Source organism: Physeter macrocephalus, chromosome 11, assembly GCF_002837175.3.
Source record: "Physeter macrocephalus isolate SW-GA chromosome 11, ASM283717v5, whole genome shotgun sequence".
In the NCBI taxonomy this organism is placed as follows: domain Eukaryota; kingdom Metazoa; phylum Chordata; class Mammalia; order Artiodactyla; family Physeteridae; genus Physeter; species Physeter macrocephalus.
The window spans coordinates 52,259,193-52,286,401 of record NC_041224.1 but is presented as its reverse complement, the minus strand read 5'-3'; the positions used below and the strand labels follow the sequence as shown (position 1 = coordinate 52,286,401).

The 27,209-nt window shown below is 44.6% G+C and overlaps 1 protein-coding gene across 4 annotated transcripts in view; it reads left to right on the top strand.

Moving 5' to 3' along the window:
- MYO1E (myosin IE) overlaps positions 1 to 25,487 on the top strand; it is a 206,416-nt gene extending 180,929 nt beyond the window's left edge. For 3 of the 4 annotated variants that reach the window (XM_007128512.4, XM_055087997.1, XM_055087998.1), the window contains 5 exons: positions 1,186 to 1,343; positions 3,985 to 4,077; positions 6,936 to 7,137; positions 18,065 to 18,234; positions 24,393 to 25,487. In XM_007128512.4, coding sequence (XP_007128574.1) covers positions 1,186 to 1,343; positions 3,985 to 4,077; positions 6,936 to 7,137; positions 18,065 to 18,234; positions 24,393 to 24,469 — 700 coding nt within the window. In that variant the 3' untranslated portion in view covers positions 24,470 to 25,487. Of the gene's footprint in view, positions 1 to 1,185; positions 1,344 to 3,984; positions 4,078 to 6,935; positions 7,138 to 18,064; positions 18,235 to 24,392 lie in introns of those variants that run through there. The other variant, XM_028496517.2, reaches the window with a different exon arrangement.
- Positions 25,488 to 27,209: the final 1,722 nt, after the last annotated feature.

Here is a 27,209-nt window from a genome sequence, read left to right as displayed (position 1 = left end):
GTAAGGCTGAAGCAGAAGAAAGTGATTGGAGTGGAGCTTAAGTTCCCAAGATCAATGCATAATACAGCGTGTTGCTGGGGCATTTGGAGACTTGGGGGCTGTGGATGGCTGGTGTCTTGTGTCTGGGTTCTCACCTTCATTTGCTTTAACAACATTGTCTCGTGGACCAGACACTGGCAGACTGTTGAACTTCTAATCTCATGTTTGCTGAGTGAGTTATTTAGCTTTTTTTTCCTTCATAATTTCCCCATCTATACAATGGGGATATCCTCCACTCTTCCTACTCACAAGGAATAGGCCAAAGTAAAGCCTTAATCCCATAAGGAGGGGACCTTACCATAACTCATGCTGCTGTGGTTACAGTGAAATAGATACTGGAAACAGAATGAATTCATTACAGCTTTTCCAAAGAACAATTTGGCCATGAGTACCGGGGGCAATTATTTTTCTCTGGGAATTTGTGAAAAAGGAATAACTCAAAAAAAGGAAGAATATAGCCAAGCCACTCAATAGAATAGGTGGCTACTTGCGATTATGATTCTTCTGTCTTACAACATGAAAAAAATATAAGGTAAAAAAAACAAAATATGAAATTGCATTATGTAGGCATATAGGCAATGTGGAAAATAAAAACTGGCTGAGGAGTTCTGCAGTTGTGAGTAAACTTCCCTTTTATTTGGGAAGGGAAATGTTGTCTTTTTCCTCCCTGGGGTGGGGGTGAGGGTGGAGGAATAGAACTTAAATAGTAGCCACATTCTGTGCAAAGAAGATATGAACTCTCTGTGTCTGGCATCTCTCAGTCCTCCACGAACAGAGACCTCGGCAATCACAGAGAAACACAGTGACACCGCAGCAGGTGTGGCCTGGTGATTGGCCTTTCTTTCTGTTCCCGGGGCAGTTCCACCTGTATCCACTTGACAGAGTGACAGAGCACCTGTACTGGGGTACCTCCCTCACCAACTGGTGTCTCCCAGGGGCTGGACCCCAAATGCTCTGCCTCCGTCGGGGACACCCACGGACTGTCATGCCTGTCTGCCGGGCCCGGTGCTGGTTCCGATGATCCAGCCTTGCCTTGTTTTTATAGCACGTTTGCCCACCAGCACAACGCCATGCTGGGGTCTATGAGCCGCACTTTCTCACTGCTGCATCCCAACTTGTTGATTCCAACAAATATGCTTGTCGCAGGCTTGAACTCAAGTTGAAAAAGGAGAACTGGGGTCCCTGGAGTGCAGGGGGCTCCCGGCAAGTGCAGTTCCACCAAGGCTTCGGTGCCCTGGCCATCCTCAAGCCCAGCAACAAAGTGCTGCAGGTCAGCATCGGACCCGGGCTGCCCAAGAACTCCCGTAAGTGTTCATGGGCCCCACAGGCGGGACCACTGCTAGGCTTCTGGGCTTCCCGCCTGGCCCTCCCTCACCCTGCCCTGAGCCAAACTCTTTTCCTACCAGACGCTCATCACACTGCACAGATCTGCAGGGCAAAGAACCAGTACTTTGACTGCTTCCTGTGGCTGGGGTTTGCTTCAGTTTGAAACATTTCAGACTAAACCAACATTAAGGCAAAGGGGCAGGTTAAACCCTTCTGAATGATTTTGTAGTTATGTGTAGTATTCCTGGCATTACAGCATGAACTGTGTTTAAAACAAATCAGTTTGCTGGCTTTACATTTCCCAGCCCTTTTCCAGTCCGATCTTGTCAACAATACAAACCTCATCCTTTCTGTCAATTTTATTTATTTTTAATTTTTAAAATAAATTTATTTATTTATTTTTGGCTGCATTGGGTCTTCGTTGCTGCACGCAGGCTTTCTCTAATGGCGGCGAGCGGGGGCTACTCTTTGTTATGGTGCGCGGGCTTCTCACTGCGGTGGCTTCTCTAGTTGTGGAGCACAGGGTCTAGGCGCGTGGGCTTCAGTAGTTGTAGCACGCGGGCTCAGTAGTTGTGGCACACGGGCTTAGTTGCTCCGCGGCATGTGGGATCTTCCCGGACCAGGGCTCGAACCCGTGTCCCCTGCATTGGCAGGCAGATTCTTAACCTCTGCACCACCAGGGAAGCCCTTTTCTGTCAATTTGAAAGAAACTGACCATGTTTACCAGCTCCCTACAAGGTTTTGCTCTGTTACTGTGCATCACATTTAATACCACCCTCCTTCACTGTCAGTTGCTTCATTAGAAAACATCCATGCAGTAACTCACAGCACAGTCTGACTTCTTTACTGGCCTTTGATTCTTTTTCTATTTATAAATGAGATTTATAAAATTTTATTTATAGGGCACAGTATAGAGTAATTACATATGCTATGTACTCATATAATGTAGATATCTTTACAGAATGCAGCCCATGTGTACGGTCAATGAAGAGTATGCCAGGTCGGGAATTCCCTGGTGGTTCAGTGGTTAGGACTTGGTGCTTTCACTGCCGGGGCCTGGGTTCGATCCCTGGTTGGGGAACTAAGATCCCGCAAGCCACACGGCCAAAAAAAAAAAAAAAGAGTATGACAGGTATAAAATAGGCCTTTATGACATCTGTCTACAAGGCACACATTGGCACGTACTATATAACTCACTAATACAGTACAGAGAAATAGCCACTCAGAAAATGTTGGCATGTATCTGTGCATCAGTTGGTATTTGCAGAAGACAGCACATTTAGGCGGGATTTTTTTAAGAGACTTTTACATAAAAGGACTCTTTGCAGGGGTGTTGGCAGGGTTAAGGGAACAAAGTTGGGACTCGGGCAAAGAACAGCAGGATACCACTATTACTGCTAAGGGTATAGGTAGAGGACACCCCAGAAAAGAATCTGAAAAAGAATATATATATCAGAGTCACTTTGCTGTACACCAGAAACTATAAATCAACTATACTTCAATTTGGGGAAAAAAAGGAAGGGATACCCCAGCCCCTCTCTCCTCTGGCACCCCAGTCTCCTGCCAGTGCCTCCCACTGACCAAACCCAACTGGAATGCAGAGGCCTAGCACTCCATTGGGCTCAGAACCCAGGGCACAGAGCACGGCAAAGGAGAGCTGCAGGTAACCAGCAAGATGTGTATGAGCAATGCTCAGCAGGCCTCAAAGTGAAACGTTGTCTAATACAGTGTTTTATTATATCTTCATGGGGAAAAGGGGGCAGGAAGGGGGACACCCTAACCTGGCCTCCTCCCCTTTGCCCCAGGACCTGAGACCCAGCTCCTCTGCGTTATGCTGTCATGCCTTATCACTTCCCGCTCTTCTCTTTACTAGGAATTCCCTCTGCACCCCTCTTCCAGCTGGTTTAATCAGCTTCATGTCCTGAAGCTCCTTCATGTCCCACTCGAGACCTTGTTTACTGTGTTCCTTTCCAACACATAGTCTCTGCAGAGATCTCCTCTGGCCCCCAGTGGCCCTGCCGCCCCAGCCCTAATTCTGGCCCACATGAAGCTCCATTTGGCCCTGCTTGTTTTCTAACACTTGCACGTCCGTGTCCAGGGTATCAGTCTGCTTCTACCCTTCAGGGTCTCTGTGTTTACTTCGAAGACTGTAGAACGCAAACTCTGGCAAGAAAGGCTCTGGACTAAAGCAGAGGTGCTGGAACTGTGGTGTCCTTTCACGCCTGTGACCATGATGTGCAGCAAACACAGCCTCGGCTTCTGTGGTGCTGTGGTCAGAACATGAGTGCGAACATTCAGATGTCTCCTCTGTCTCTTTGCAAAATCTACGACAATAGAAACCCCTTTGTAAGCTTATTAATAATACCTCTTTGTAAAGCTATTGGCTCTGACATTTCATATCCCTCCCTCCATCACATGTCCTCCAGCCCCTCCCATCCAATAGCTGCCAGGACGATTCTTCCCTCAAACAGCCGTCTCCACTGCAACCAGCCTCCTGCAGATCTGACGGAGACCTGCGTTCCAAACTTCTCAAAAGTTTTCCATAAGCAAAAAACCACTGGGAGCCATAAAACCAGCCAGTAGCACCGATTTTAACTTTGTCTTGCTGGTTTATTTCAGGTCCTACCCGAAGGAACACCATTCAAAGCAGAGGTTATTCCAGTGGGACTCACAACGCCAACTACCCAATGAGAGCTGCCCCTCCGCCACCAGGTAAGCTAAGCATGCGCCATAGACTAGACCCAGATGTGTAAAATACCTTGAGGAAGAAATGCGTTAGCCAATAAGTGCCCACATATTAGCCAGTCGTGAGCCATTTCAGTGCCAGATGTACTCCTCCCAACACAATGGCCCTACCTGTGACCCCAAAATCCAGGGAAGGTATGTATGAGCTAGTGAGAGTGCACTGTGGCTGAGTCAGAGATTTGCATTTCCTTACCTGGCAATGTTACCTCCCTTAGGAAAGGCTTTGTACATCAGTAAGAGGAAATAGAGCTCCTTGTCCATGACAACCAGAAGGTCGTCAGCTTTTAAGTTGTAGGGACACTGCCTCTATGGAAATTGGAGTTTGCAAGGTATAACCCCACCACTACTCAGCTCCAGCCAAATACCATGACAATACTTTGCAACTAGTTAACAGCTGAGTGAATAAATAGAAAGTCTATTCTTTTTTTTTTTTAATAAATTTATTTATTTATTTTTGGCTGTGTTGGGTCTTCGTTTCTGTGCGAGGGCTTTCTCTACTTGTGGCGAGCGGGGGCCACTCTTCGTCGCGGTGCGCGGGCCTCTCACTATCACGGCCTCTCTTGTAGCAGAGCACAGGCTCCAGACGCGCAGGCTCAGTGGTTGTGGCTCACAGGCTTAGTTGCTCCACAGCCTGTGGGATCTTCCCAGACCAGGGCTCGAACCCGTGTCCCCTGCATTGGCAGGCAGATTCTTAACCACTGCACCACCAGGGAAGCCCAGAAAGTCTATTCTTAATCAGATAGAGTCTAGGAGAACTGCTCCAAGAAATAAAGTAATATCTGAGAGAATACAAAATTGATTCAGAAAAATTTTTAGATCTTATGTTTCATTTTTCTCATTTTTTAAAAAAATATAGCATGCAAGTCAAAATCCAAAGCCAAATAAATATAAGAGGTTTTGCCCTTAAAAAAATCTGTTTAGTATTGGAAGAGTACTCTCAAAACTCACAAAATGTTTTTCCATCACTCACAATTCAGTTAATAAGAAACTGCCCCCAGAATGTTTGATGTTAATAAGTTTAGGATTGTAGATCTGAAAAGGGTCATCTTGGGACCACACTTGACTCATGTCATCCCAGACAAGGGAATTTATTTGTAGCAGTGTCCAAAATAAGCAGTAAAAAGCATTTCTTTTGTCTCCTGCTCTGGAATCTCACAGTTGCATGCTAAAGTATGGACAACCATGCCTGTCAGTGAGAAACTAATTCTCATCTCTTTTGGAGTCCCCATCCTGCCTGGCCCAGCTGTCTTTCCTCCCCTCTGCCTTTATCCTTGAAGAAAATCCAAGCACAAAAGAACCTAAGAGAACCAGTGTAGTATTTTGTTACTACTTATGCGCCAGCCGCCCGTGCAAAATCCTGGCCAGACCACCTGGAAAGCTCATTTGCCTCAGCTGTGTTGGCCACAGTCGGCTCAGACCAAATACCTGACCTTGAGCACAGCTCCCAACCTCTGTATGTGACAGTTTCTTCACCAATAAAATGAGGCAATTGGACCCCAATCCCTTACATCAGTACTTCTCATACTATCTATGGTGAAGGATCAAGGGCTTGGGGTTTTGTTTTGTTTTGTTTTGGGTTTTTATGGGTTTTTTTTACTTAATTTTTAATCCATCACAAACTATACTTTTGTAAGATATAATAAAAGTTACTAGAAGAATGGAATTTTAAAAGCATTCAAAATATAAGCCAAAATTTCTTATTAGATTCAACAGACATGAGATATGTCTGTGAAACTGCTGTGAACGTTTCTAAATGCTTGCTCTTAATTTCTGAGCTTATTGATGGTGGGTGGGTCATGAGTGGCACGGAGCAGTCCATCTATGGGACCCCTTTTGAGTATCATGGCCCTAGAACACGTCCCACTCTGGATGCCCTTCTGCCGTCCTTGGCAGCAGGTGGGGTCTCACCAAGCTCCTTGTTTCTTTCATGAAAAAATTGACACTCTGAAAGGTCAAGTAGCTCGCTCAAGGTCAACACAGCTATCAGAGGCAGAGCCAAACCTGAACCCCGAGTCGCCTTATAAACTAAGGGTCATCCCACTGGTACCAAAGAGTTCTTCTCTTAATTCGGATGGAAGAGGTTTGCTTTATGGTGGGTTCACCAAAAGCGTGCCTTGGGGAGCCTTGTTCCCCTTCACTCTTCCCCAAATCTGTCAGTGGGAGAAGAGATAAGGGCCTCTTCATACATAGCTTGGAATGAACAGTGCCGCTTTCATCCAAGGCGCACGGTTTGTAGCCCAGCACCAGAGTCTGTTACTTACCAGATAATGAGATCTTGACCAGGAACAGTGTGGCTAAGACAGCTTGCTCTCTCCAGATTAATCCAACCAACGGCCACATCTCCCCTGCCTGTGTGGAGTGCTCCCTTCACCTCCCACAGCAGGCTCCTGCAGAGGACACCCCGGACTGACCCCTTGAAAATGGATGTCCAGCTGTTTAAACAGCTGCCTGCCAGCCCTCTTGAATCACAACGTCATCATTCTCCTTAGACCCAAGAATGTGCCTCCCAACTAGTTGCAGGCTTACCTTTCTTTGACCATTGGCTTCAAAACCCCTGAACATCTGGTGGTTCTAAAGACAGGATCAACAAGCATGCATGAGCGTCTGCTATGTTCCAGGCACTGGCCGGGCAGTATACAATGTCTTAGGCTCTCTTCCTCGCAAAATATGAGCAATTATGCCCTCCCTTGTTTCAGAAGGGGAAACTGAGGCCTGGCAAAGCTAAGTAACTCACTCTTGGCTAACGGGCAGAAAAAAATTTGGAGAGCCTTTAGCATAGGATCAGAAATTTTCTGCTTTATTTTCTCCTCTTTCCCACTTTGTAGGCTATCATCAGAATGGAGTCATTAAAAACCAGTTTGTGCCGCATCCCCACGCTGCTGGAAACCAGAGGTCAACTCAGAAGAGCCTGTGCCCTTCTATGGCTCGCCCACCCTTACCGCGACAACAGTCCGTTGGCTCAGACCGAGTGTCACAGACGCCGGAGAGCTTGGATTTCCTCAGGGTCCCAGACCAGGGTGCTGCAGGGTAAGAGTCCCACCTCCCATGGGTGAAACTCACGACCCCCATCTCCACCAGCCACACCAAGGCTCAAGGATTTGGGGGGCCATCCACGCATGATTCTCAAGGTCGGTTTTCCACCCACGTGTGTTGTCACCCAGCCCCAAGGCTGTGAGGCCCTCTAAGAGTACAGGCAAGTTGATCCCACACACCTCATTCTCCAGAGAGGCCTTATCTTGGAAACATCAGAAGAGGGGTCCCCTTCCACCCTGAGATCTGATCACTCTGTGACCTTTTTTGCTTTCTGGGATGGTTGAGGAATAATGGGGGTTTCTATTTATGTCTGTGCCTGAAGTTGCGTAAACACAACAGCTCAAAGAGTCGTTAGATACATAAAGAATACCATCCCAGCATTCTATGAGATGCAGATGTTTGGTTATGAGGACAAATCTTCAGGGCTTTAAAATGAGACCCTCTCTGCCTTTCTATAACAGAAAATGAAGAGGGGAAGAAAAGAAACCAAGGCTTTTTAGTTGGAGGAAGTAAAGCTTCCTGGAACTCTGTGTAGATATTCAGAGTTATCAGTGTAGGAAGGGGGTTTGCTGGGTCCTGTGGAGTCACCAGGCATATCACTAGGGCCAACTTCAAGACAAGTGAGTGAACTCTGCCGGGGGGTAGATTTTGGCACCAGTAAACAAAAGAACATTCCAGTGGGCCAAAGATGAACTACCCTAGGATGTAAGGAGCACCTTGTCCCTGGAAGCATTCAGGCACAGGCTGGATGGAAATCACCAGGCTGGAGTATTATAGAGTGATGGTGTCACATACCAGATAAGGATGAAAATCCTGTTTCAGCCCCTGTTACCTGATCCAGGGAGCACATTCTGAAAACCACTTGTCAAATCATTTTGATGAAACCAGGGAAGTTTTGTATAAAGGTGAATTGGAAGCGGGCTGTTGAGGCAACTGGAGCCTTACTCCATAACCCAGGCCTCTACTATTCAAACGGACGGAAGGAACTAAAATAATCAAACAAGACTTCCTGGGCCCAGTTTGATTTCCCGAAGTAGGCAGGGGATTAAAACCAGTCAGCAAAATGCACCAAATCTCTTAGCTCTGTCTGCTAGCTTCCTACTTTGCTTTGGTTTTGGCAAGCAAAACCATCTTTCCAGCCTGCTTTGCAAGTTACAGACTTGCACACCAGCCAGCTGGGAGCATCTGTCAGCCAAAAAGCAGGCAATTTAGGAACATTGTGTCTTCACCGAGGCTGCTCCCTTCCAGCCCTCAGCTGCGCTATTCCCTATTTAAGTCTTATCGCACCCTTTGCCACCTTTAGGCCTAAAGATCAGGCATACGTGACGCTATTTTGGCAGTGGCTGTGAGGCTGGAAGGAGAGGGAACCTTCACAACCATCTACTAGGCAGTAAGATCTTCCTGTATGTAAAACTTGTGTATAAAATTCGTATGAGGCACACTGAGTGCTGTAGCTACAAGAATCCCAGCCAGCCTCCTTTGTACACTTAAATCTGCTGTGATGCAAATATTCCTTAAGAAATCATAACTCTGATCAAAAGGCTGAGCTTTTTCTTTGTATTTATTTTCTAAAACACATAAAGTCAGAGTTAAAATAATTTCTAATGTGGCCAGAGACTTTAGACAAGCATTTCAGGGGCCTCGTGGTTACCTACATTCAACAGTTCTTCTTTGCCAAGAAAACATGAATCGCATTTATTCCGTGGGACGTTGCTGGAGCAAACAGGGACCTTTGGGGTCCCGAGCTTGTACCTCTCCACAGAGACGAAAGTTCCTGTTTACATTACAGTCCCAAACAGTGCCCTTGAATTTACCAACCTATAAAAGGGAGATTACCACCAAGTCTCCTTGGACTTTCAACTCTTGGGTTCATCTTTCCTTTCCCTCTCCCACCCTCAATGCACTTTTCTTTATAGACATATTTAGCATAAGCAGTCATCTCTTTTGGATCATGCAATGTGGATAAAATCAAATGGTGTAATTAGCACCTCAAGTTAATTCAGGAACGTCTTTGTCAGTTTATTTTGGGTTCAGTCAGTTTGGGTTTTATGTTTTGGGGGTTTTTTGTTTTTGCTTTTGGAGAGAACATGAAGCCTTCACTAAATTAATTACCACCCCAACTGGATTCTTTACCCTTGCCATGCCATGTTTTGTCATCGTCATTATTATCATTGACCAAGAAAACTAAGATGTAGAAGGAATCATAATCTTGTAGTCCATTAACATACCTTTTGAACAGTCTGATTCAGGTTCAAGATCTTCCTGAGTCTTAGGGAAAGAGAACAGGTAAAGCAAGAATCCATATAAATAGTTCATTCATCAGCCTTTGCTCTGGCTTCACAGGAACACTTGATTTGCCAATCAAGTGTGCTTTATATTTTCCCTCCTATAACTGAGATGTACATAATCTACCTCCAGTTCATTACTGGAGGCATTAAAACCCAGACTGGAAATGTTTTTTCTGTTAGCCTTTTTAATCCTGTGGTCCATTTCATGGGAGGACAACTTCAGGAAATTTCAAGATACTCCAGAGATTAATCCAACTAGAAGTTGGAGAACCAGAAAAATATTGAAAGTACTCAGTGGTAGGGCTTCTGGCCATGCCACAAAAGAAAGATCGATAGAAAAATATAAATGCTGCCTGTGTGTCTCTTGACAGGATTCTCCTAATGGAGCCATATTTTTCAAGGAGCTTACAATTTCCAACAAGTGTCCAATAGCAATATTTCTTAACCCATAATCTGCAGGAACAGCAGCCATATCCTGGCCCAGGCAGACACGAAGCTTAGGAATTCCTGGCATCCGTTCCCAAATTTCCAGTAATGTTTATAGATTCAACCTTTTGGAACAGAGCACATTTTAAAGAGCCAATGAAATAAAATGCCATTATTTTCCTTCTTGGAATTTCAAGACATAAATTTCACATCTGCAGAACAAAGACGTGATATTTGAAAGCTTAATCCCAGCTCACCCTGTCACAGATGAGGCACACCCGGGTGTCCCAGAGGTGTGGAGACTGCAGAGAGGTTCACAGAAGGTGGCCTGGCCATGTGCAGAGAGCACAGATTCACACTTGCAAGGACTGGGTATGAGTCCCGGGTCATTTGTTCCTTCCTTCATTGATTCGTGCATTGAATATTTACTGAACCATGTGCCTTCTGTGTGCCACGTGCTGGCCACATGGATTGTTTCACTAATTACCAGCTGACACCCTCGTGTATGTCACTTAATCCTCCTATACCTTGGTTTCCTCACCTATACTGTATAATAGAGCTAATAATCAGAAATTTAAAACCCAATCGGTTTCAGGAAGATTAAATAAAGGCTTTGTAAACTATAAAGCACAATACAACTTGAAAGTTTATTTATATTTATTTTATGACTGTTATTCATGTGGTTTGGTCTTGCAGGGAAATATTAATATTCTACCAGGATTGAGAAGGGGGTGTCCCCTGGCCCAGTGGCTTTACCCTCAGGAGCTCAAACCTCTGGCCTGCGTAGAGCTCTAGACTCCATGAGGGGCTAAGCTTCAGGCATTGCTGGCTTTAATGGGGGGGAATGGGCGGCCTCGCGAAGCCAAGACAAGGGGACGAGTCAGGGAGACACCCTCTCCCCGTCCCGCTTCCCTGACACACACGCATCTAGCAGCCATGCTGCTCTCTGTGGGCTCAGAGCAACAGCAAAACAGAGAGCTGAGAGGTAATATTGCAACAGACACTATAGCTGCATTTCAGTAACTAAAGTCCAAAACTCCTTCTCCTGCTTTACTCTTCCACAGTCTTTTTCTAGTTAAACCTCCTCTGCCCCGATCACTATAACAACCTACATCCCAGGAACGGAGCGAATGAACAATCCCTGACTTTACAGCGCTTTGTTGTCATTGATGTCACTTGGCGTTTTGTGTTCTTGTGGGCTTCTGGCCTCTTGTGAGACCAGGCAGCTGTCCACGAGGGCTCAGAGGTCAGTCGACATCCCGATGTCTCAGGGCAAAGGCACCACTTGGTCTTCCCAGGCACTAACACAGGGCTTCTCTATCTAGCAGTGCAGGTTTTCAGAAAGCAGACTGGGTATAATGTGCTTGATTACTCAGGAAACTTTCTGGTGTGGGTTATAATGTGACTGCATTAGATGTTTAATTTCCCTACTCAGAAAAAGACCTGCTGTAAAAGCAAGGTGCTGTAGCCGAGCTTCTTCATGTGTTTCTTTTCTTAATGAAGAATAGACACAATAAATTGGTAAATGTGTACAATCCCTTGGTATCCACGGGGGATTGGTTCACACACACACACACACACACACACACACACACACACACACACGCCAGATACAAAAATCCGTTCATGCTCAAGTCCCTTATATAATATGGCATAGTATTTGGCATAGTATTTGCATATAACCTATGCACATCCTCCTGTGTACTATAAATCATCTCTAGGTTACTTATAATACTGAATACAATGTAAATGTTATGTAAGTAGTTGCCCTGCCCAGCAAATTCTAGTTTTGCTTTTTGGAGCTTTCTGGAATTTTTTTTCTGAATATTTTCCAATCTCAGTTGGTTGAATCTGTATCTGGGATGCAGAACCCATGGATGTGAAGGGCCAACTGTACAGATTACCCTGAAATGATGGGTCACATAGTAACAGGAAAACTAAATTACATTGTGCCAGAGTTACATATAATGAAACAACTGGATTTGCTCTGTGGTGCTGAGTTTTATAGCTATATACCAGTGGCAGTAGGAAAAATAATTTTGTCATTGTGAGTCTGAAATTCTTGCTCCTGCCCCCATTATCCCAATGAAATAGTTGTTTTTATAACAGTTTTCAATCTTGTGAGGTTTATTTGGAATACAAATATCACAAAATGTGAGCACTACCAAAATTATCTAAATCCTGCATATCCATCACAAAATAAATCTAGGCAGAGCACTTGTAGATGAGTGAAAGTGAGTTATCATGAGGGTAGTGGAGGGACAGCGAGTGGTGTGCTGTGAACGACTAGCTCTCTGGGGATGACAAGGCGGGAGCTGTAACTTTTGTCAGTTTCTGCTCACTGTGGCCGATTTCAAGCTACCAGGGTGACTACCCCTGGTTCCAGAGCTGGGGGGAGATGTAGTCTCCCACTGTCCTACGGTGTTCCCACCACAGGTAGGCAGCAGACGTTCATAACTTCAAGAGCATGGAGAGATGTAAAATGCGGTAAGATAATTAGGTAGGGTCGGATTATGAGTATTTGTTGCCTTTGCTTTTAATATAATTTATTCAGTTAAATGTGTTCAATTTCATCTTTAATAATGACTCTGTTTAACAACTGACCACAAAGCTCCTGAAAGCGTTAACAACCCTCTCTCACAGGCTAGGCTGAGCCAGTTCCTGCTCCCTGGGCACGGGGGTCTTGTTTGCTGTGTAAGAAAATCTCAATCCCTTTTTCATGGCTGTAAGTGGAGTCAACCAGCACCTAAAAGACCCTGATAATTTCTGGCAGCTGGTAGAAAGCCAGCCTCTCTCCTCATTATTGACTGCACAGGATCGCCATCTAGTGGTGGAAGGAGATTGTCTGGGTTGAAGGCTGAGTCTGTCGAACAGAGCTGGGAAAATGGCTGTTCTCGCAGACTGATTCCTGTGGTGCTTTCCAGATCCACAGTATGGTGAATGGAGAGAGTGACCGCCCCATCGGGGCAGGCTTCCTGTGTTCCATGGTACATCTGACCGTAGGGATCTTGTTGAGAGCACTCTGTAAAGCCTTCTTAGAATTAGAAGAAGGGCCTGGGCCATGGCCGGAATTCCCTCTTTTTACCCCGTGAAGACACTGATCCCTGAAGAGGTGAAGTGATGGCCCCAAGTCACATGCCAGCCGGTGTCAGGACTGGGCCTCAAACCCAGTGCACTGACTCTGACTCTTAAGCCACTGTCCCTTCTGCTACTTCCTCAGAACATGCAAGTTGAGGCCACACAGTCTTCCTGGGCCTGGCGCCAGGTCCAGGGTCTACAGTGGTGAGAACAGCCGCCCCCATGGGATCTACTGCCCTGCCGGGGAGTCAGCTGGTACAGGCCCCTGTCCCACTGCATTGACCCCCTCCCTGCTCTGAGCAGGTGCAGGCTACCAGAGGATGCTGCCCGGGGTGAAACAAGACCCAAAGGCTGAGCAGGAGTTAGCAGCGGTGGTCAGGGGGTGGGGAGCATGGCCAGACCATGGGGCCAGAAAGGTCAGTGTGGCTGGAGCTCTGGGAGCCTGCTGCATATGCATCGTGCCATCCACTGATGAAGCCAGCAGGAAATTCCAGGAACCTAGGTCAGTCATTTCATGGGAATTGTGGTGAGGTTGAATGAGGCAACATCTGAAAATGCCCAGCACGGTACCTTGCCCAGATCTCCAGGCAGCGGTTCCCAGACCACACCCCATCTGTCAACACTCACAAGAAGAGTGAGGACATGCTTAGGTGTGAGAATGAGGCAGGAGTGACCAGTGAGAAGGAGGGCTCTGCTGTAACTGGCTCACTTTGCGAAGGTGCTGCCCTACTGGAGCACTTGTACCCTTTCCTGGTTACAGAGGACATTTAAAAAGGGAAAAAGCCAGACAGTGGTTACCTCGGGATTGCCTAAGCAGCCCCTTTCCTGATGCAAAATGCAGAGCTGTTCTCCACCTCCACGTCCATTCCCCATCAAACACAGTCCCCCAGCCCACACTCTACTCCCCAGCAAACAACGCCCCATCTCAAAGCTACCTGGAATCTCCCCTCTCCCAACTGTGGAGTGCTGTGAGCCCCATTCAGCCAAGGGATAAATGACCACATGCCTTTACACTGCATGGTAGCAGTTGTCCAGGGACAATCAAGCCAACTGTTGCCAAGAGTTTACTGTACATGGGAACCCAAATCCCCCAGTAATCCCTGAGGTTTTACTTTGATTGGTTTTACTGAGGAAGTAGGCTCTGATGCCTTAGGATCAAAGACCATGAAGTGGCTGTGTTCACACAGGTGTTTAAATGGTCCCCTCACCTCCATCCTCTCCTCCACTATGTCCCGGATCCTGGGTGGGACACCCAGCAGCTGCTTGCGTACAAGCTGGCTGAGCTCACTCTGTGTATCAGGAGTGCACTTCAGAGCCCAAAGAGGCCCATGCAATTTACTTTCTTTTTTTTAAAGCAGCTTTTTTGAGATATAATTTACTTACCATAAAATCAACCCATTCAAAGTACAATACAATTCAACAGGGACTTCCCTCGTGGTCCAGTGGTTAAGGCTCTGCACTTCCACTGCAGGGGGCACAGGTTCGATCCTGTGTCGGGGAACTAAGATCCCATATGCCTCATGGTGCGGCCAAAAAAAAGTACAATTCAACAGCTTTTAGTATAGTCACCGAGTTGTGCAACCATCCTCATAATCTAACTTAGGAAGATTTTCATTATCCCAAAAAGAACCCTTCTTTCCCTTAGCAGTCATTCCCCCATCCCCCAGCCCTAGGCAACCACTAATCTACTTTCTGTCAGTATAGATAAGCCTTTTCCGGACATTTCATATAAATAGGATCATCCTTCTTTTGTTAAATTTACTCCTAAGTATTATTTTCTCTTTGTGTATTGTACATGTAAATTGTTTTCTCAATTGCATTTCTGAATTGTTCATTGCTAGTGCATAGAAATAGAGCTGATTTTTTTTTTATTATTTATATTTTGGCTGTGTTGGGTCTTCATTGCTGCACATGGGCTTTCTCTAGTTGCAGCGAGTGGAGGCTACTCTTGGTTGCGGTGCACGGGCTTCTCATTGCACTGGCTTCTCTTTGTTGCGGAGCATGGGCTCTAGACGCGCAGGCTTCAGTAGTTAGTTGCAGCACACAGGCTCAGTGGTTGCGGCATGCGGGCCCTAGAGCACGTGGACTTCAGTAGTTGCGGTGGACAGGCTTAGTTTCTCCGCAGCATGTGGGATCTTCTCGGACCAGGGATCGAACCCGTGTCCCCTGCATGGGCAGGAGGATTTTTAACTACCGTGCCACCAGGGAAGTCCCCAGATAATTTTTATATATTGATCTTGTGTTCTGTAATCTTGCTGAATCTTTTTATTCTAATAAATAGGTTTTTTTTTTAGTGTATTCCTTAGGATTTTCTATGTGCAAGATCATCTCATCTGCAAATAGAGGTATTTTCACTTCTTTTCTAATCTGTGTGACTTTTATTTTTCTTGACTAATGGCTCTGGCTAGAGCTTCCAGTGGGTATTGAACAGAAGTGGTGAGCTAACGCCTGTGTTTTGTTCTGATCTTAGGGGGAAAGTATATTTGTCACCAGCAAATATGTAGGCTAGGAGTATGTGGACAGGGGTCCTAACCCCAACCAGGGGTCAGACTTCCATGAAGAGAGGTAGGAAGATGCCAGTGTGGCCTGCAGCAGGATGGGAGGCTGGGAGCCAGCAGTGCCACACCTGACAGGGACTTTGTAGGCCAAGAGCAGAGAGAAGCTGTTAGAAGGATTTTCAGTGGAGGCTGAGGTAAACTAATAAATGCTGAGCTGGGGTGCTGTTCAGGGAGACTCGAAAGGAAGCAACTGGCAGGAAAGACATGAAGGGGGAGGAACTGGGTGACCTCCATCAAAGATGGAGGCAGACAGGCAGAGGAGCAAGCGGGGAGACCCCCGGGAAGGCTGCAGGCAGGATGGCCCTTCTTTTCCGAGGGTCATCCAGCTTTGATTCCATGCTAAGAGGCCCCCCTGCCCAGAGAATGCACCTAAGTCCCAATACTCTTGGGCTCCAGACACCCCATCAACCTGTATTCTCCCCTGGACATAAGAGAGGCCAGCTCTTCATCTATGAATATTTGGTGAGTGTATGTGTGTGCACACACGTAAGCCTGCACACACACACGTGTGCATATGTGCACGTACCCTCCCAACCCTGTTCCCTGGAACTGCCAGAGTGGAGGCTTCCTCCCTCCCAGGGTGTTCTAATGCACACACCACAGCCTCAGCCCCTCCATTCCTTGTTACTGGGAAATCAGATGACTTCTGGTATCCAGGCTAATGGCTCTTATTAACCACATTCTGACATATCCCTAATATATAGCCTGCTTAATTAAAAACCTGCTTGTCCAGCCAGCTTTCAGAGAAGCAAGCATTTCCCAAGCAGGGAATGGGGATTTCCAATAGACTAGGAAGGAAATGATGTCATGCTAATGATCTATACAATGCCTTTCCTCTTCGATGAAAGAAAGCGTCTGGTGGGGGTGGGAAGGTGGGGACGGGGTTGATCTGAGAAGAGTGGAGCCTGAGTTACCTTGGGGTTTGCTCCATCCTACTCAGCTGGGGACAGCTAGCAGCCAGTAACCCCTCACCCCCAGCCAACCCCCCTCGTGATCCGACTTGCTCATCAGCAGCCAGCAGCATCTATTATCACAGGACCTCAGCAAGGACAGTGAGGCTCTGGCCCTCTTTAGAGCACAGCTCAAAACTGGGTGTGCTTTTTTCTTCCAGAACTCGAGCCCCAGGAAATACCCTCCCTTTTCCTCCCTCCTCCCACAGGTGTTAACAGGCCCAGCCAGACCTAACAGCCAGCCCCACAATGTTGAGTTCAGCCCAGGCCCTCTTAGAAGAAATCTTAAGTTTCTTTCGTAAGCGAATGAATGTAGGCTTCACTTTGGTTAGTCCTTAAGCTAAGGGGGAGGAGGACTGTTTGCTATATTTCTATTTCCTAAATGCATTCTCTAAATGCTTTTCATGAACATATTTAATAAATGGTTGTTCCAGACATGTTTAAAGAGCTCACTAACTAGGACCAACCTAGAGTTACATGCCTTTGAGACAATGTATGAATGGTGACTGGAGGCTGCACAGTTTGTAGAAAGAATACATTTAAAGCTAGAGGACCTGGATTAGGGTCTCAAGCTGGAGATATCTTTGATGATCATGACCAGGGAGAGGAGGTGCTACCGGCATCCCCGGGGTAAAGGCGAGGGATGTTGCTTAACACCCTACAGTGCACAGGACAGCCTCCACAGCAAAGGATTATCTGTCCGCCCAAAGTGTCAGTAGTGCTGATGTTGAGAAATTACTTTGGATAAACTTTTGCACAAGAACATTCATAGCAGCATTTTTTTGTAATGAAATTGGAATCATCCCAAATGACCATCAACAATGGACTGGATAAGTAAATTGTGACATATTCATGCAATGGAATAGTAAGTATAAAGCAATGAGAATGAATGAATCAAACTACATGCATCAACAGTGTTCATCTCAAAAATGGAGCGAATGAGGGGATTCCCTGGTGGTCCAGTGGTTAGGACTCGGTGCTTTCAGTGCCGTGGCCTGGGTTCAATCCCTGGTCAGGGAACTAAGATCCCAAAAGCCACGCAGTGTGGCTGGAAAAAAAAATGGAGCAAGTGATAGTAGCATGTGATTCATTTCATATAGTTAAAAAAACAGACAAACTACAAGTATCATTTAGGGATACTTACGTGCCTGGTAAAACTAAAAAGCAAAGCAGAATTATTAATACAAAATGCAAGCTAGGGGTTCATTCTGGGAGGGATTGCAGTTGAGGAGAGGCACCTGCAGGCTTCTATGGCAAAGTTCTGTTTCCACAGTTGAGGGAGGAGGATAGATACATGACTATTTGTTTTATTATCATTTAGATGTATAAATATGTTTTATAAACTTTGGTAGGAATATGTATCTTTTCCACATTTCCTTCTATGCTGGGGACACAGCAACAGAGGCTAATGTTTATGAAGAGCTAGCTACATGCTTTTGCAATGAGCTTGTCAGGGAGGGTGTTTTACTCTCCGAGGAAGTTTAGGAATTGACATGTCCTTCTAAGGATAGGGCTGGACTTGACCTTGAGCTGGCCAGTGCTGGCCCCATGCTCCAAACTACCATGTGGTGCTGCTGCCTCCTGTTGGGTCCCTTCTCACCTGCCTCCACTCTTTCCACAGGGTCCGGAGACAAACAACCAGCCGGCCTCCCCCAGCAGGGGGCAGACCCAAGCCCCAGCCCAAGCCCAAGCCTCAGGTGCCACAGTGCAAGGCTCTGTATGCCTATGATGCTCAGGACACAGACGAACTCAGCTTCAATGCCAATGACATTATCGATATTATCAAAGAAGGTAAGTGCATGACTGGCTGGGACAGCCTCCAAAAAGCTTATGGTTATATTGCTATAAAAACTAGTATAAATGTGAAAGGAATTTATGGGCTCCTCTCACTGAAACTTGCAGAGGTAGGTCAGGTTTCAGGCTGATCAAGACTCCAGCTTCATTTTTAAAAAATACTTCTTTCAGCTCTGCCCTCTTCTTTGTATCTGTTCCCTCCTCAGGCTGTTTTTCCTCATGGTAGCAAAAAGGCTGCATCAGTTCCAGGCCAATAGATCAAACCATCTCCGAAATCCGCTTTACCTCTGAAACTTCTCTTAGCCATTGGACAGAAGTCCCAGCTTTCCCTCAGATTGGACCAGATTGGTCATGTGCCCATCCCTGAATCAGTCTCTGTAGCAAGGCAAAGGCTGTACCCCAAGTGGGTTAGACCTGGCAGGGACTGCCTGAGGTAATGGGAATTAGGCCTCTCCCACCCAGATTTCATGGCCTCCTCCTAATGAAGGGAGATGGAATGGAAGCCAGGGAGACAACTTGTAACATCCATTATAAAAGTGGTCTGTGGGCTTGGCTGAATACTTTATTAATTTGGTAAAGAAGATAAGTTAGAATATAATATACATATAAGCAAACATTATTCCTTATGGAAGCATAAAAAACAAAGATAACTCTTAATTTAGGATGTTAGAAAAAGCCCCATGAGTGAAATGGCATTTGCGGTGAGGGATGGGAAGACTGACAGAGAGAGGAGCCATGGAGGCTAGAAAGAGTGGGTCCTTTTGGGAAAATGAGCCGACACTCAACCCAGGTGCAGAACCCGTGAGGAGATGTCATGGGGGATGAGATGAAGCCAGAGTGGCCTGGTCCTAGAGGCCCTGGATGTCAGGCTCAAGACAAGTTGTCAAGACAGAGTAGAGCCATCCAAGGCGTATGAGCAGACCAAGAACAACCTGAGTAGACAGTGGCCCGCAGCAGGGCTAGCTTTCGGGAAGAGGTAGCCAAGGGCAGTTCCAGGAGTCACCTGGGCTCACTCCCAGGAGAATTCCAGGTCCCCAGACCAACCTCCTCCTAAATGTTCTCTGGGTGCTCTTTTTATCTCCTTTAGCCATCTGGTTTTCTACAGGTGTTAATATTTTAAGTCATTTAGCATCCTTCTTCAAAAGTTGGAATAAAAAAAGTATTGAAATAAACTCTTAGTAATACAAACAGGATTTTTATCACCAGCTTTGTTCAGCAAAAATATGGGAAATGACCTAATATCCAGTGACAGGGATCAGTTTAATAAGCTTTGCTATATCCATTCAGTGAACTTTGATGCAAAAAAAATATTTTATGTTAATAAAGATAATGATGCAAAAGTACATACATTATTGAAATGGAAAAATGTTCATGGAGAAAAGGAAAAAGGTTAGTGACTGTGGACTACAGTCTCATTTTTGTAAAAATATAAAACACATGGAATAGAAAAATGTTTTCTAAAAAAACATTTTTAAAAATAGAAAATGTTAAAGTGGTCTCCTTAAGTGTTGAACTTTAAGTATTACTTTCTTTTCACTTCTCAATATTTTCAAAATTTTCAGGAAATAACATGTACTGGATATAATTAAAACATGTATTTGTGTAAAATGTAGAGTCCTAAAAGTTTTCAAAACATGCTATAAATTATTGCTGTAATTTAAACAGTGTGGTGTGAGTGCAGGAATTGACATATAGATACAAAGGATAGAACAGCATTCAGAAGCAGACCCTTGTGTGCACAGGTATTTAATAGATGATAAATGTGGCATTGGAAATCAGGGGAAAGGATAGACAATTACTTTCCATTGTGAAAAAAAATAAAGTTTGATCTCTGCCTCATACACAAAATAAATATCAGATAAATTAAAGATCTAAAACTATATAATTAAATTACAGAAGTCTTAGAAGGAAACCTCAAATATATTAATCTTTGGGTGAGAAAAGTCTTCCTATGGAAGATGTCAAACTCAAAAACCATATGGGATTTAACCTCATAAAAAGGCTAAATTAAAACCTATATGGTGAATAGCACTGGGAATAAAATTAAATTATGGAAAACAGACTAGGCAAAAATGTTTTACATATATAAATAGCTCTTCCATGTAAATAATACAAATAATCCGGCCCAAAAGTGGACAAAGGCTATTGAGGCAATCAGTGCACAGCAGAGCCTCCTTAACCATCAGGGAAGTGCAAAGCAAAGCATTTCACCTGTGATATCAGCAAAGATTAAAATATGAGAGGGACTTCCCTGGCAGTCCATTGGTTAGGAGTCGGCGCTTTCACTGCCCGGGCCCCAGGTTCAATCCCTGGTCTGGGAACTAAGATCCCACAAGCTGCAAGATGAGGCCAAAAAAAAAAAAAAAGTGAGAGTTCACATTCCCTAATCCAAATCCTTCGAGCTAACTGAGTTTCAGAAATCAGAGATGGGAGCTTTTTTATAGTATGTAACACCCCTTGCGGGTCCCAGGGAAACAGCTTAGATCAGCCTCAGTATTTCTGCTGTGGAACCTAAGAGCATTCACATGCAGTGGAAAGAGACATCATAAACAAGCCCATGTCAGTTCAGGTCAAGTTTTCCCATGAAATGAGTTACAGAAAACTTAATTTTCAGAACTTTCTGGATTTTGTCATTGCAAATAAAGTGTGGAGTGTAATATCTTTGGTTAGTCAGGGAAATAGGTACCTCCTCCTTTCACTATTTACTGCTGGAATAGACTTTGGGGAAGGAAATTTAACAGTATTTATCAAAATTGTAAAATCCCCGTATCAAAATGATTACTTTGGATTTATATATTAACCCCTTCCCCCAAGATAAGTCCCAAATAAATTAATACTTACATGCATAAAAGAAACATAAAAGTCCTAGAAGTAAGTATAGAAGAGTTTTCTTTTTTCATACTGTCAGTGTGGGGAAGGATTTCTAAAAGTGATAGAAAACTAAGAAGCTGTAAAATCATCATCTGATTCAACTGCTCAAATATTAAAATGTCATAAAAATTTAATAAAAATTGGAAGAGGGATATTTGTAACTCATGTGACAGATTCACTAGTATATAAAGAACTCCTAATCAACAAGATAAGAGACCAGCAACCAATAGAAAAAAAGGCAAATGATATGAACAGTGGAATATAAGCAGCTATAGAATACAGAAGCTCTTTATATACAGATATGAAATGATCTGTAGTATGTATTATTAAGGTTTAAAAAGTACAGAACATGTAGTATGCTATCACTTGTGTACAAGAGGTTTTTTTGTTTGTTTGAATAAATGCCTTTATAGACATGAAACATCTCTGGAAGACAGTGCAAGAAATAGGTAATACTGCTTGCCCTCAAAGAAGGGATCTGGGTAGCTGTTTTCACTGTTTATCCTTTTGTATTTTTGCAAGTACACATGAAAGTATTAGCTATTACAAAAAATAGATTTTCTTACAAAGGATACTAGAAGGTGCATATTCTTTGATCCAAGAATCTATCCTATAGAACTACTTGCACGTGGGCATAAAGATATATGTATGGACATTTATTGCATTAACAATGAAAAATTGGGGAACAAATGTCCATCAATAAGGGAATGTTATATAAAATTTGGTATACAATGCAGCTGTTTAAAAAATGAGATAGTCATGGAAAGATTATTGAGTATTGAAAAGCAAGATGCAGAATAGTAAGGTATAGAATGGCCTGTTTAAAATGAATGTGTGTGTTTATAATCACAGAAAAATATATACCAAATTACTGCTGAAGGGACTGGGATTAAGCTGGGAAGTAATTACGGTGAAGTGTTGCAGATCAGTTCTCCCAGAAAGGCTGTGAGGTGGAGTGAGGAGTGTGAAAGATGCAGTGGGGCAATAGCCACTGTGAAAGAAAAGGGGGAAAGCAGGATTAGAGCCATCTGACCACAAGGCGACCTCACAGTCTGCCGGCCCAGCAGCTGCTCCAGAGCCGGGAATGCTTGCAGGGGAGGCTGGAAGGCTTAGGCCCCGAGAGAAGCAATGTCTCAAAGGCAGGGCAGATCCCATAGGGCCAAGAGCTGGAGACTGGCAGCAAAACCTCACATCTGGGCAGCAGGTTCTTCTGGAACGGGGCCTGAGTGGCACATCTGCATGTCTAATTTTCATTAAAATTAAGAAGGGAAAGAACATGGATGGAGCCCTTTGCCCGTGGGATGCACCCACACGAGCACGGTGCATCTGGCCTGGGCAGAAAGCCTTGCTCACCGTCACCTCCACCATCTGTGTCCCTGCAGATCCAAAAAAAAAAAAAAGTGAGAGTTCACATTCCCTAATCCAAATCCTTCGAGCTAACTGAGTTTCAGAAATCAGAGATGGGAGCTTTTTTATAGTATGTAACACCCCTTGCGGGTCCCAGGGAAACAGCTTAGATCAGCCTCAGTATTTCTGCTGTGGAACCTAAGAGCATTCACATGCAGTGGAAAGAGACATCATAAACAAGCCCATGTCAGTTCAGGTCAAGTTTTCCCATGAAATGAGTTACAGAAAACTTAATTTTCAGAACTTTCTGGATTTTGTCATTGCAAATAAAGTGTGGAGTGTAATATCTTTGGTTAGTCAGGGAAATAGGTACCTCCTTTCACTATTTACTGCTGGAATAGACTTTGGGGAAGGAAATTTAACAGTATTTATCAAAATTGTAAAATCCCCGTATCAAAATGATTACTTTGGATTTATATATTAACCCCTTCCCCCAAGATAAGTCCCAAATAAATTAATACTTACATGCATAAAAGAAACATAAAAGTCCTAGAAGTAAGTATAGAAGAGTTTTCTTTTTTCATACTGTCAGTGTGGGGAAGGATTTCTAAAAGTGATAGAAAACTAAGAAGCTGTAAAATCATCATCTGATTCAACTGCTCAAATATTAAAATGTCATAAAAATTTAATAAAAATTGGAAGAGGGATATTTGTAACTCATGTGACAGATTCACTAGTATATAAAGAACTCCTAATCAACAAGATAAGAGACCAGCAACCAATAGAAAAAAAGGCAAATGATATGAACAGTGGAATATAAGCAGCTATAGAATACAGAAGCTCTTTATATACAGATATGAAATGATCTGTAGTATGTATTATTAAGGTTTAAAAAGTACAGAACATGTAGTATGCTATCACTTGTGTACAAGAGGTTTTTTTGTTTGTTTGAATAAATGCCTTTATAGACATGAAACATCTCTGGAAGACAGTGCAAGAAATAGGTAATACTGCTTGCCCTCAAAGAAGGGATCTGGGTAGCTGTTTTCACTGTTTATCCTTTTGTATTTTTGCAAGTACACATGAAAGTATTAGCTATTACAAAAAATAGATTTTCTTACAAAGGATACTAGAAGGTGCATATTCTTTGATCCAAGAATCTATCCTATAGAACTACTTGCACGTGGGCATAAAGATATATGTATGGACATTTATTGCATTAACAATGAAAAATTGGGGAACAAATGTCCATCAATAAGGGAATGTTATATAAAATTTGGTATACAATGCAGCTGTTTAAAAAATGAGATAGTCATGGAAAGATTATTGAGTATTGAAAAGCAAGATGCAGAATAGTAAGGTATAGAATGGCCTGTTTAAAATGAATGTGTGTGTTTATAATCACAGAAAAATATATACCAAATTACTGCTGAAGGGACTGGGATTAAGCTGGGAAGTAATTACGGTGAAGTGTTGCAGATCAGTTCTCCCAGAAAGGCTGTGAGGTGGAGTGAGGAGTGTGAAAGATGCAGTGGGGCAATAGCCACTGTGAAAGAAAAGGGGGAAAGCAGGATTAGAGCCATCTGACCACAAGGCGACCTCACAGTCTGCCGGCCCAGCAGCTGCTCCAGAGCCGGGAATGCTTGCAGGGGAGGCTGGAAGGCTTAGGCCCCGAGAGAAGCAATGTCTCAAAGGCAGGGCAGATCCCATAGGGCCAAGAGCTGGAGACTGGCAGCAAAACCTCACATCTGGGCAGCAGGTTCTTCTGGAACGGGGCCTGAGTGGCACATCTGCATGTCTAATTTTCATTAAAATTAAGAAGGGAAAGAACATGGATGGAGCCCTTTGCCCGTGGGATGCACCCACACGAGCACGGTGCATCTGGCCTGGGCAGAAAGCCTTGCTCACCGTCACCTCCACCATCTGTGTCCCTGCAGATCCTTCTGGCTGGTGGACCGGGCGGCTACGAGGCAAGCAGGGCCTGTTCCCCAACAACTACGTGACCAAGATCTGAGGCGCAGAGACTCTGATGCACAGGACGAAGGAACTTCAGGCACAGACAGGGGAGGGGACATTTGGGGTCTCTCCTGATCCATAGTGAGCAATTGCTTCTGCAAGGCCTGGAGCTATTCTGGCATCTTGCCCATGGAGGACTTCCAAAAGCTGGGCTGGGGACGGGGAGTGTCACTCCATAAATGATCCTAAAGGGTAGCCTATTCATAGGAACCCCGGAGGGCAAACCAAGCACCCACTCAGATTTATTTATTCTATTTAAACCTGGTAAGAGGACAGGTGAGGTCCACTCAGACCTTGCTGACTCTAACAAAATAGCACCTGCTCACTCACCAGGCCCAGGGAATGGCTGTAGGCGGCCACTGACAAGTGCCTTTAGTTGAAGAGCACATTTCTTTCATCCCTCTTTTCATTACCTGACGTAAACATTCCGCGGCCACCTTCCCTCAGGGAAGACCCACTCTGCAGGTGGGGCTTGGCGTGAGCGGGCACTTCCCATGCAAATGTCAAGGGCCCGCTGAGCCCGCAGGTGCAGTGGGTGCTGGTTTACACTTGGCTGGGCTGCAGGGGCTGAGGCTGGGCTGTCGGCCAGGCTTTCTCTGGGTCTTCAGTTGGAATGTGGCTGGCCCATGTTGGTTTTTGTGTTTAATGCTGTACCTATTACAAGAAGGATCTCTTTTTTTCAAGCTGTACATTTATAAAAACAGATCATATACTGTATATATAAAAAAATCTCAAGATGATAGAAACATGTATGAATGTACTAAGTAGTATTCCACTGTACTTATTCATAAGATAGGATTTATTACAAAACTCACACCAGGTACTTAACAGGTTGTGCACTACTCCTTTTCAACTATAGAATCAGTGTTACTGCTTTCTAGCTCAGTCCCTGCAAACCCTTCCCAACCCTCTCCTGTAGGTAATTTTCCTCTGCTGGCCCCCCACCCTGTGTCTCCTACCCCTACCTCCTAAATAAATAAAGGAATCAGTGAACCACCTTGTTCTTTCATGACGTCTGTCTGGCTTGGATTGTGTCCACTGCCACAAGAGAAGGTATGTTGAAGTCCTAACCCCTAGCACCTTACTTGGAAATAGGGTCTTTACAGAGGTAATCAAGTTAAAGTGGGGTCATTAGTGAGGGCCCTAATCCAGTACAACCGGTATCCTGATAAAAAGAGATTTGGACACAGATCAATCAACACACAGAGAAGGAGAAGATGAAGTAAAGAGTCAGCCACCTGCAAGCCAAGGGAGGGGGCTTGGAACAGATCCTCAAAGCCCTCAGACGAAACCATTCCTGCCAACACATGCATGTTGGACTTCCACCCTCTGCAATGGTAAAGCACTAAATTTCTGCTGGTAAGCCACCCAGTCTGCAGTACTTAATTAAGGCAGCCCTAGCACACCAAGGCAGTGTTTATTGCAGTAGTAGTGAAAAGTTGGAAACATTGTCATGGCCATCAATAAGGAAATGGTCATAGGGGTACCATCACTTCTTAACCTCTCCTTCTCCCAGTTGCCCTCAGCCATTCTTAACCTTCTGGGAAAGTAGGATTTGACCACACACACCTCTTGCCATTTCAGGATCCCCAAGTCCATGGGAAAAAAATTATCAGGGATTACATATTAGGGGAAAAACATATCTGAATTTGGGGCAAAGGAAATAATTCTGCTTTACTCCAAGTACAGAGAGCAAACTTCACTTGCTAACAATAAACCAAGTTTAAAGTATATTTCAATTCCATTTTGTGACCAGCTAAGAGAGGAAAATAAAGCCATAATGTGATGACATAAGGAAAGGTAATTCTATGGACACTAACAGTCTTTATATCTTACAAGGGACTTTTTCAATTTCACATTCCTGGGCTCACTGAGAGTTGGAGGAAGGAGACAGAACCAGAATTCAACTGAGCAGCATCATGGACTCCCCTTGAGCAGACTCAAGGTGCACGCTGCTTTCTCACAGGCAGGACCACCCAAACCACATTCCTGTGTTACCATGAGCCCCTGTCCCAGCTCCCACGTGGCTCGCCCAGGGCCATGCTCAAGTAAGTGCTTAACAGATGTTGCCCGAATAGGTAACTGAATTAATGTTTATAGGTGAAGAAGACTTAAACATTGGTTTCCTCTCATCTCTGGCTCCAGCCAGGCCTGCCATTTTGTTAACTGTTCAGTTGAACAGACATGAAATTAGTTCAAGAATCACTTAACCAGGGGCAACATAAAGAGGATCAAGGGCCATCCCAGCCTTCTAGAACTTGCCATCCTGTTTAGGAGAAGGGGCATGTGTGTGCACACACCACACATGTATAGCAGTAGTAACTGCATTGTAAAAATGTGACGGATTCCTTCAGCTGATGGTTTAAAGAAGTAACCAAGAGTTGGTTGTTTGGCCTGAGGCAACCCAACACTGGAGCCTACCCAGGCTCTTTGGTGGGGCTAATGGCAGACTCTGGGAGGTCTCACGCCAAGGAGTACTTCCCAGAACTTCTGCTGCCAGTGTCCTTGTCCCGACGGCGAGCCACAGCTGCCCCCTGCCTCTGCAGGAGACCCTCCAACACTAGCAGCCTGTGGAACAAAAACAAATGTTTAACAAAGACCTACAAGAATTAAAGAACAAACAGAGATGAACAATAAAATAATTGAAATGAAAAATACACTAGAAGGACTCAATAGCAGAATAACTGAGGCAGAAAAACGGATAAGTGACCTGGAAGACAGAATGGTGCAATTCACTG